Source organism: Phyllostomus discolor, chromosome 14 (genome assembly GCF_004126475.2).
Source record: "Phyllostomus discolor isolate MPI-MPIP mPhyDis1 chromosome 14, mPhyDis1.pri.v3, whole genome shotgun sequence".
Taxonomy (NCBI): domain Eukaryota; kingdom Metazoa; phylum Chordata; class Mammalia; order Chiroptera; family Phyllostomidae; genus Phyllostomus; species Phyllostomus discolor.
Window position 1 is genome coordinate 7,020,979 of NC_040916.2, and position 12,079 is coordinate 7,033,057.

The 12,079-nt window shown below is 34.5% G+C and overlaps 1 protein-coding gene across 1 annotated transcript in view; it reads left to right on the forward strand.

Moving 5' to 3' along the window:
* LOC114512182 (membrane cofactor protein-like) overlaps positions 1-12,079 on the forward strand; it is a 31,979-nt gene that overhangs the window by 12,950 nt on the left and 6,950 nt on the right. Inside the window, exons 3-5 of the mRNA XM_028531080.2 lie at positions 1,114-1,199; positions 3,519-3,716; positions 11,175-11,357. Of these exons, the coding sequence (XP_028386881.2) occupies positions 1,114-1,199; positions 3,519-3,716; positions 11,175-11,357 (467 nt within the window). The remainder of the gene's footprint in view (positions 1-1,113; positions 1,200-3,518; positions 3,717-11,174; positions 11,358-12,079) is intronic.

Here is a 12,079-nt window from a genome sequence, read left to right on the forward strand (position 1 = left end):
TCTTCCTTCCCTCTATCTCTAATATCAATATACATATCCTCAGCTGAAGATTATTTTTCAAAAAATACATACACACCTCATTGTATTGTCCTTTGCTTGATTGCACTTTGCATGCGTTGCATTTTCATTAACATCAAGACATAACCTTCCACCAGCAACAGTTACAGTGAAGCTGAAGGTTCAAATGATGATTAGCACTTTTAGCAATGAAGTATTTTTAATTAAAATGTACTTATTGTTTCTTTAGACATAATGCTATTGTGCACTTAATAGTCTACAGTATAGCACAAACACAACTTTATATGCACTGGTAAATCGAAAAAAAAGTATGACTTGATTTATTGTGATATTCACTGTATTGTGATGGTCTGGAACCAAACCTGTGATATATCTGAGGTATGCCTGTGTTAATGAGGGCTAAAACTTACCTACCACTCATTATGTATCAGATACCCAATCATCTAACACTGAAAACAACCTCATGAGTTACATAGTATTATCCCCTTTCATAGATGAAGAAAGTGAAAAAGGAAAACATTAGGGACTTTGCCTAATACCAATAACATGTCAGTCATGGAGATGGAACTTGAATCCAGTCAGGCAAGCTCTACAGACTGATCTCTCTATTCAATTGTTGTCCTGATTGGGTAGAATGGAAGAAGTAAAGGCATAAAAATACATGTGTAGGGTGTCCAACCTTTTGATATCTCTGGGCCACACATTAAATACATTGTGATGCATAATCACACAAAAAAATCTCATAATGCATTAAGTAAATTTATGATTTTCTGTTGGGCTACATTCATAGCCATCCTGGGCTGTGGATTGGACACTCCTATATGTGATTGCCAGAGAGAGCAGAGACCAGACTGACAGACAGGCATGACAGATTTATTTAGATATATTCATTTCTTGGCCAATGTGTATTCAAATGCAAAATTGTTTAATGAAATACCAGATTTGGTTAGCGCTTTCATTACGTCATTTAAGAGAATTCCTCCTCAAATTACTTTAGTGCAGAAAAACAACTATATGAACTTTTCCTCTTTATTGTGCACATCTTCATAACAAGTAAAAAATAGTAACCAGTAACCTTTTCCTTTTTTAATTTAGTTATTACTTAAAAGGTGAACAAATTCTAACTTGTATACTTTCTGGAGACCAGGTGTATTGGAACTATGCTATCCCAACATGTGAAAGTAAGTAAATTTTCACTATAGAATTTAGACCAGCAATTCTTGATCTTTTTGGCCTTTGGGACCCACTTATGCTAATTTTTTAAAATTAAAGTATAGTTGACATACAATAGTACAACATAGCGTATTCAATATTTATATGCCTTACAATAAGTCTAGTAACCATTTGTCACTGTACAAATTTATTACATTATTATTGAATACATTTCCTGTGCTGTACATTACATCCTGGTGACTTACTTATTTTATAACTGAAAATTTGGACCTCTTATTCCCCCTCACCTTATTTATCCATCTTCCCAGCCTACTTTACTATGCAACCATCAGTTTGTTCTCTGTATCTATAAGTATATTTCTGTTTTGTTTTGTTTGTTTTCTTATTTTAGATTTCACATGTAAGTGAAATCATATGGCATTTGTCTTTCTTTAACTTATTTCACTCAGCATAATACCCTTTAGTCCATCAATGTTGTTGCAAATAGCAACATTTCATTCTTCTTTATGGCTGGGTAACATTCCATTTTATATGGGTATATATTTGTATGTTTTATATGTGTATGCCTATGTACATATATACACATAGATATATGAGGCCAGTCCAGAAAAGGTCCAGCCATTGTTACCATAGCAAGGACAGTTTGTGTGACACTGATGTAACCTGGTAGCCAAGGAGAGTGGACTGGAATGTGCATGCATGAACAATGATGACTTCACTGTACTAGCGAGTGGGGGTGGTAGATGTCGTTGAGTGAGCGTGTGTACTGTGGGGCCATCACATTCAAAATGACTGAGCAAGGACAGCAACAAATCTACATCAAATTTTGTGTTAAGATTGAACATTCCTCTCCGGAAACTATTTAGATGATTCAGAAGGCTGCAGCTATGGGCAACTGGTAGATGAAGCTGTCACAATTGGCAGCTTCATCATGACAGTGTGCCCGCTCATGCATCATGTCTCCTGTAGGGTTTTTTGGTGAAACATCAAATCACCCAGTTGACTCAGGACCCACTACAGCCCAGGTTTGGCACCCTTGACTTCTGGCTGTTCCTAAAACTAAAATCACCTTTGAAGGGGAAGAGATTCCAGACTATAAGATTCAGGAAAATATGAGGGGACAGCCAATGGTGATTTGGAGAACTGTGGGAGGTCCCAAGATACCTACTTTGAAGGGGACAGAGGTGGCATTGTCCTATGTACAGTGTTTCTCGTACCTTGTGTCTTTTCAGTAAATGTCTCTTTTTCATATTAATGGCTAGATACCTTCTGGATGGACCTCATATGGTTTACATCTTTTTTGTCCATTCATCTATTGATGGACACCTAGGTGGTTTTTACACCTTGGCTGTTATAAATAATGCTGCAGTAAATCTAGGAGTGTGCATATCCTTTTGAATTACTGTTTTTATTTTCTTCCAATAGGCACCCATAAGTGGAATTGCTGGGTCATACTGCACTTCTATTTTTAATATTTTGTGGTAATTTACAACTGTTTTCCATAGTGGCTATACCAATTTACTGAACCACCAACAGTACAAGAGGATTCCCTTTTCTAGAAATCTTTGCCAATACTTATTGTTTGTCCTTTATGTTTTTAAATTAACAAATATCCCAGAGCTTTGCTTTATGTGGGTTATGCCTATTGATATTTATTATTTTGTAATTAAAACTGAGAAGTGTCTAAAATAATTTATTTTTTAAAATGGTAAACTCAATACATGTTAAAATATGCAATGTATTTCTTATAAACAATACAAAATTTCCAAAACAAATAGTGAGAACAAAGGCATTGTTTTACATTTTTATAAATCTCTTCAAAATCTAGCTTAAAGGAAGATACCTAGAGTCAGTCTGCTGTAAAATAACAGTTTGTAGCTTTTGGAAATTTTCACTTGTACACTCATAAGGATGAAAGTGAAAAAGACAATATCTTAGTATTATTGTGAACCAGCAATTAGCAAATGGACATAACTATAAATTATAAAGCATATCTTGGCTAGCAGTGAATTTTATCTTTAATCACAAGTATGTTTTCTCATGAAATTTTCAACAACTCTTATGATGACTAGAACAAAACTTAAAATGGCCTTATAGATAAATATAGGTACTTAAGAAAATTAGTTTTCTTTGGAAGTTCATTTTACATGGTTTGACTTAGAGTTATACATTTTTTCATGGAACCTTCTAAATGGATATTGGATTCACAACTAGACTGTAGAAATCATGTTGATAAAATTACTAAAGACAGTTCATAGGATTTTACCAATGTTTTCTTAATCTTTCATCTTTCCTTTTTTTCTCTTCCTATGTTTTCTCTTTTAAAGAGATTTTGTGTCAATCACCTGGAAAAATAGAAAATGGAAAACACACTAATAGCTGGAGGAATGTATTTGAATTTAATGAATTAGTAACTTATAGTTGTGAGCCTTCAAATGGACCAGATGAATATTCACTTGTGGGAGAGAGCAAACTTATTTGTTCTGGTCCTGGCAAATGGAGTAGTGACCCTCCTCAGTGTAAAGGTAATGATATTTCCATTTATCTTCTTCATTTGTAAATACTGTGGAAACACTTTGTAAATAATTTAGCTATAAGTAAACAAACTCATATGTGCTTCCTCCTCCTGTTAAACTGACTTCTAATTTAATTTAAAATTTGTCAAATTGAATCAAATATAGTTTTAGTTGTAGAATTTTCTACCCCCAACCCAAATGTCATTCCAGTTTACACAATGTGAACTACTGAGTATATGTGGAAATATTACAAAAAAACTTTATGTTTATAAATTTGACAACCTAAATGGAATTCACAAATTCTTTGAAAGAAACAAATTACTGATGTCCATTGATAGATGAACAGATCAAAGAAAATGTGGGGACTTCTGGCCAAGATGAAGGCATAAGTAGACACACTGTGCCTCCTCACACAACCAAAATAAGGACAACAAAAATTTAGAAACAAAACAACAAGTACCAACAGAAAACTGAACTGTATGGAAGTTCAACAACCAAGGAGTTAAAGTAGACACATTCATCCAGAGTGATAGAAGGGGCAGAACTGGGCAGAGAGGGGTCACAGCAAAATAACACCAGTGACTGGTAAACCCCAGGTGCACAAAGCAGCAGCTGATGAACCCCAGGCACATGGGGCAGCAGCTGGTGGACCCAGTGAGGCAGCAGATTATGGAGGGCCTTGGCACTCAAGGTGGCTTGCAGACTCAGGCAGTCCCACATTCACACACAGATAAAACGAAATGGGAACAAGACAGACCATGCAACCCAGGATTCCAGTGTGGGGAAATAAAGCCTCAGAACACCAATTGAAAACACCTGTGGAGGTTGAGGTGCCAGGAGAGACTCCCAGCCTCACAGGAGAGTCCACTGGAGAGACCCACAGAGTCCTAGAACATACACAAACCCACCCAGATGGGAATCAGCACCAGAAGGGCCCAATTTGCTTGGGGAAAACAGCAGAAGTGACTGAAATCTGGCAGAGAGTGGAGCAAGTGCCATTGTTCCCTCTCTGAACCCTGCCCCACATACAGCATCACAACACAGTGACTGGGTTGCCCCGCCCAGTGAACACCTACGGCTCTGCCCCTCACTACATAACAGGCATGTCAAGACAAAAAAAGTGGCCCATATGGAAGAACAGATCAAAGCTCCAGAAAAAATACAACTTAGCAATGAAGAGATAGCCAACCTATCAGATGCACAGCTCAAAGCACGGGTGATCAGGATGCTCACAGAATTGGTTGAATTTCATCACAAATAAGATGACAAAATGAAGGCTATACTAAGTGAAATAAAGGAAAATGTACAGGGAACCAATAGCGATGGGAAGGAAACTGGGACTGAAATCAATGGAGTGGACCAGAAGGAAGAAAGAAACAATCAAAAGGAAAAGAATGAAGAAACAAGAGTTCAGAAAAATGAGGAGAGGCTTAGGAACCTCCAGGACATCTTTAAACATTCCCACATCCAAATTATAGGGGTGCCAGAAGGAGAAGAGGAAGAGCAACAAGTGGAAAACTTATTTGAACAAATAATAAAGGAGAACTTCCCCGATCTGGCAAAGAAAATAGACTTCCAGGAAGTCCAGGAAGCTCAGAGAGTCCCAAAGAAGTTGGACCCAAAGAGGAACACTCCAAGGCACATCATAATTACTTTAGCCAAGATTAAGATGAAGGAGAGACTCCTAGAAGCAGCAAGAGATAAGGAGACAGTTGCCTGCGAAGGAGTTCCCATCAGACTGTCAGCTGATTTCTCAAAAGAGACCTTATAGGCAAGGAAGGGCTGGAAAGAAGTATTCCAAGTCATGAAAGGCAAGGACCTACATCCAAGATTGCTCTATCCAGCAAAGCTTTCATTTAGAATGGAAGGGCAGATAAAGTGCTTCTCAGGTGAAGTCAAGTTAAAGGAGTTCATCATCACCAAGCCCTTTTTATATGAAATGTTATAGGTACTTACATAAGGAAAAGAAGATAAAAAATATGAACAGTAAAATGACAGCAAACTCACAATCATTAACAACCACACTTTAAACCAAAACAAACAAAAAAACAAACTAAGCAAACAAGTAGAACAGGAACAGAACCACAGAAATGGAGATCACATGGAGGGTTAGCAACAGGGGATTGGGAGGAGGAGAGAGGGGGAAAAGGTGCAGAGAATAAGTAGTATAGATGGTAGGTAGAAAATAGACAGGGGCAGGGGGTAAGAATAGTATGGGAAATGTAGAAGCTAAAGAACTTATAAGTATGACACATGGACATGAACCAAAGGGGGGAATGTGGGTGGGAGAGGGTGTGCAGGGTAGAGGGAAGTGAAAGGGGGGAAATGGGACAACTGTCATAGCATAATCAATAAAACATATTTAAAGAAATTTGGAAGCCATATGACAAAGTATATACTTCAATCCCTACCTCACACCATATATAAAAATTACTCTTTATAGTTGTAAATGTCAAATTTTAAACCATAAAACTTCTATAAAAATTAGAGAAAATTTGCTGCCCAAACACAATGGATTAGTACTTAGCAATACACAGGGTGAAGTTTTACCACTTGGTATAGCATGAATGGAACAAGAAGGTATTCATTTCAAGTGAAATCATAAATTAAAAAGACAAATATGATATGATTTAACTTATATGTGGAATCTAAAACAACAAAACAAATTAACAAACCATATAAAAACAGACCTATAGATACAGAGAATAAACTGATGGTTGCCAGAGGGGAGAGGAGTGGAAGGATGGATGAAAAGAAAATATTGAATGAGATGAGATTAACATTGAATCTTCACCCAAAATTTTTAGTGAAACGCTTTTAACCATGAAAACATATATTTAAAAAAAACTTTGTAACTTCTATACCATGCTCTGTCACTTAGTTGGGTTACTGTGGCTAGGTTTATTTATCTCTCTAAGGCTCAGTTTGCTCATTAGTAACATGGCAGTAGCCCAAGGAAGTGCTCCTACAATTAAAAAAATAATAAGACACCAAATACCAAAACTACTCAAAGATAGCCTGTATAGTCTTATATTTATTAAAGAAACAGACTTAAAACCTTTTCACAATGAGAACTGCAGACCCAGTAGCTCACCTGGGGAATTCTACCAAACACTTTAGGAATAAATAATAGCACATGTAAACAAACTTGCCAAGAAGTATAAGAGGAGGAAATACTTCTCAACTCATTTCATGAGGACATTAGCATGATACCAAAATCAGACAATATCATTGCAAGAAAATTATAAACAATATCTTTAATAAATATAGAACCAAAACTTCTAAAGAAAATATCAACAAATCTAATCTTGACATATATAACAATAATAGTATATCATAACCAATTAAAATTTATTCCATAAATGCAAGATTGTTCAAACTCAAAAATTAATCAGTGTAATTTATAATATCAATAAATTTTAAAGAAGAAAACAGTATAATCTTATTAGATGCCACCAAAAAGCAGTTAACAGAACTCATTATCTTTTCACAATAAAACTTCTCAGCAAACTAGAAATAGAAGAGAACTTAATATCTCCACCTGTTAAAAGGCAAAAGTGTCACAGCTAACATTATTCTTAATAGTGAAAGATGAATTTATTTCCTCCCAAGGAGGAAATAAAGGACCAGAAGAAATAAAGGAGCATTGGACCAGAGGTCCTGCAACAAGGGGGAAAAATAGGTGTGTGTACATATATGAAAGGAAGCAATACAATAGTTTCTTCACTTATTCCATTATTGTCTGTGTAAAAACTTCCAAATACTTTAGTTTCAGCAAGGTTGCAAAATATAAGATCAACCTTCAAAAATCAATTGTATATCTATATACTAGTAGTAAACCACTAGAAACTGAAATTTTAAAACTACTGTTTAGAACACCCCCAAAACACAAAATACTTACATTGAAATCTATCAATATATGTAAAAAAGTTTGAATGCTAAAAAGTATTAAGTACTAATAAAGGAAATTTTAAAAGACCTTAATATATGAAGGGCTATACATTGGCCATTGACTGGAAGACTCAATATAATCAAGACATCAATTCTCAGTATTTGATCTATAAATTCAGCACAATCCCAATAAAATTCCAAGCAGAACTTTTGGTAAATTGAGAGAACTGATTCTAAAATTTACATGGAATGATAAAAGAACTAGAACAGTCAAAACAATTTTTAATATAACTGAAGTACACACTCTACCTGATGTCGAGTTTATATAAAGCAAGCTATAAGGAATAGATATTGTGTTTTTAAAAGGATAGCCATATAGAACAATGTAACAGAATAGTGAGTCCATAATTAGACCCTTACAAATATGTCCAGTTGCTTTTCATTTCAGGTATAGAAACAATTCATTGGAAAAATGATATTTTCAAAGATAGTACAGGCAAAATTGGGCTTCCATATGGAAAAAAAGAACCAGAATCAATGTTAGAACCATTCTCAAACATTTACTCAAAATGGGTCATAGACTTAACATGTAAAACCTAAAACTGTAATACTTTTATGAGAATGGTTAGGAAATATTTGTGATCTTGCCAAAGATTTCTTAAATACAACCCATGAGTCATGACTCTTTTAAATATTTTAGTAAATTGTATGTTCCACCCTCAAAACCTCTGGCCTGAAAAAGACTTAAGAAAATGAAAACAAAGTCGTAAATAGGGAGAAAATATTTGCAAAGCACACACCTGATAGTGGACTTTTATCTATAATATATGAATAACTCTCAAAGCTCAACAAGAAGAGAACAATCCATAGTTTTAAAATAGGCGAAAGATTTAAATATACCCATTTCACCAAACATGATATACAAATGACAAAAAAGTAAATGAAAATGAAAATTTGCTCAATATTGCAAGTACAAAAATGTAATTAAAAACCAAAAGTAACTCTAGCTGTGTGACTCAGTTGATTGGAGCATCATCCCAGGCACTAAAATGTTGTGGGTTTGATAATCAGTCAGGCAGGGCACATACCTAGGTTGTAGGTTCAATCCCCAGTTGGGGTGCGTATGGGAGGCAACTGATTGGTGTTTTTCACATTAATGCTTTTTTTCTCTCCTTCCCTTCCTCTCCCTCTAAAATTAATAAACATATCTTCTCATGAGAATTAAAAATGAATAAATAAATTAAAATAATGTCAAAAAATAAATTTAAACCAGAAGGAGATGTGGTTTAATACCTTTTAAAATGGCTGACATAAAAACAAAAACCTAGCAAATGGTATGTACTGGCATGGATATGGAACACTTGAAACTTTTATACATTGCCAATAAGTATGCAAAGTGTAAGACTACCTTAGAACCCAGTTTTACAATTTCTTATGAAGTTTAAAATACACTTCATTTTATTTGTCAATCCAAGTAAAATTAAAACATGTTCACATAAAAGCTTCTATGAGAATATTCATAGTAATCTTAGTTTTAATCATATTGGCCTGGAAACTACCCACATTGTCTTTACTTGGTAAATGGATGAACAACTGTGGTACATCCATATGATGGTATAAATATACAGCAATAAAAAGGAATGAGCTCCCAAATCATGCAACCACAGGAATGAAATTCAAATGTATTCTGCTTAGTAAAATAAGCCATACTCAGAAGGATATGATCCCATTCATGATATTATGGGAAACTAACACGATAGAGATGGAAAACAGAGCAGTGGTTGGCTGATTGGTGAAGGGACTAAAGGTTGATCACTCAGTGGCATGATGAAGTACTAAGAGGTAGTGGAACTCTTTTTGTCTTTATTGTGGTAGTAATTACATGATTATTTATAATTGTCAAAACTAATGCAGCTATGCAAATAAAAGGATGAATTTCACTGGATGTAAATTATATCCAGTAAACTTAATTTAAAGGCAAATCATTAGGTGGAACTGATAGCAGATTGGCACAACAGTGAAAACATAAGTGAACCTGAAGCATGACAATGCAAATCTAACGTGATTTGAGAAGAGAGAAGCTTATAGAACTGTGAGAGAGTGGCAAGCATTTAAACATACATGTAATTGGAGTCTCAGAACAAAAGGAAAGACAGCAATGTAAACAATTATTTTACTAAATACAGGTCCAAAATATTGAAATTGTGTCAAAAACAACCACCCCCTAATCCAGGAAACTTAGTAAACCTAGCAGAATAACTATATTCTTTAGTTTCTGAAAAACCCACTAAACTAAACACATCATGGCAAAACTATCAAAGATAAAATACGAAAGAAAAAGCATCCAGTGAGAGCAGAAAAGAAATAATACATTGCCCCACCCCTTTAAGAAAGAATGACAGCTGATTTCTCCCAAGGAACTGTGGAGACTAGAAGACAATATTTGCTCATGTGCTGGAAGGAAAATAAAACAACCTAGAAATCTCTGTCATTGAGAAATCTTCAAAACTGATGATGAAATAAAAACATTTTTAGAAAACAAAAAAATCTAAGAGAATTATCATTACCTGACCTGCACTGCAAGAATTGCTAAAGGAAGTATTTCAGGCAGAAGGGGAAAGATAACTGATAGAAATTCAGATCCACAGGTGAGAAGGAAGAGCACTCTTCTGGTTTAAGTGGCTGTACATTATGGGTCTGTATGTATTGTTCAGATTTAATCTTATAAATCATTCTCTTGTACTTATTGCCTAGCCCAGTTTTTTGTTGTTGTTGTTGTTGTTCTTGTTTTTTCCAAATTCTCCCAAACCCATTACTGGATTCTGAAATCAATGTGGGGGTCATGAGAAGCATTTTACTTCTTGAGAAGCAGAGTAGAATGGGCAATACCAGAGCACATTGGTATGAAGTCTAAGTATTAACTTTATGAAGTCTAAGTATTAACTTTTAACTTTTTCTCAGTCTTGAGTGCTTACATAACAGCTTACAAACTAAAGTTTTTTCTTTTTAAGTGTCTGGGTTGCAGTCCAAAATGTTTGTAAAACATGGTCCTAACTCAATGGGCCTTTCTATTTCTTTAACAACCCAGTTCATGTATGTTGTTGCTACCTGAAAACTTTTTCTTTGCATCTTTTTGCATGGCTAGCTTTTCAACTTCTAAATTTCAACTCAACTATTACCTTTCCACAAGGGTCTTTTCTGCTTTTCTAAAAAGACAGATTATTTTAATCAGTGTCAGTATAAAATTTTAAAAATCTCTAGAGGTAAAGAGTATCAAAAGTTGCATTTGAACTTACCCAGAATTTGTATCTGATACTCTTCACAAAATCTGCAGGAGAAAAAAAAATGTATGAAACCAATAAGCTATAACGACTTTTTTTCTAGGTGGAAAAGTTATCAGATTTCTCTAAATCTGTTTACGTGGAACTAAAATACACACAAAAAAAGGTTTTTTAAAACAACACCTTGCCTTTCATTCTTTATCTTTTCCACTGGAAACTGTTACTTTGCACTGTTTTATCCAGGTACTATGTTAAAGCAACTTTCCATAAACTCTGGAATTTTTTTACTTCATAGTGGTCAAATGTGACTATCCAGTACTCAAACATGGAAGGCCAGTATCCAAAATTAAAGAAAAATTTTCCTACCAAGATGAGATTTTATTTCAGTGCCTGGAGGGTTTCTATCTTAATGGCAGCAACCCAGTATTCTGTGGTGGAAACAATACTTGGGAGCCTGAGATGCCAACATGTATTAAAGGTACATATTGTTTTATTTCCCTTCTTGTTTCTTAAGGTTTTATTTCTTTGACATTAAACATCAGTGATACCAAATGTTTGAAAAGAAGCAATTTCAGTAATTAACTCCATCCTGTATTTATATCCATGACAGATATATAATGTAAAGTTCATATAGGATTTTGCTATTGTTCTTTTTGTGTGTGTTTGTATAGTTCTTAGCAGGTTATGTACATCAGGTAGGTTTATAAATTTCCCTTGTTCAGTACTTCCATGTATAAACATGGTTAGCAACCATTTTTCAGAATAAACTGAAACATGGGAATTTGTACCTTTGATTTATATCAATGACAAGAAAGTATAATTCCCAAGTGATTGATCCTACATTATTATGTTTTTCAATGTCAATTCCTGCCAATTCTAAACCTCTTACTTTGAGTCATTGAAATTTAGTAACATCCTACTTATATTTTACAAGAATCCATTAAAATCATGTTATGTATACTCATTCATCACCTTTAGTAATAAAAGATGTAAGAACATATTTATAGCATTTTAGTTATTATTCTTAGTGATTTAAAATTATTTGCCGTAGTCTGCAGATATAAACAGGTATGTAAGCTTGGGCAAGTTACTTAAATTTCAAATGTACTTACTTAAATAATTTAATGCCTTCCTCACTGGGTGAAAATAAAGTTTAAACTGGTTGCTCTTACTTAAACCACTTAGCACAATGCATGGCAT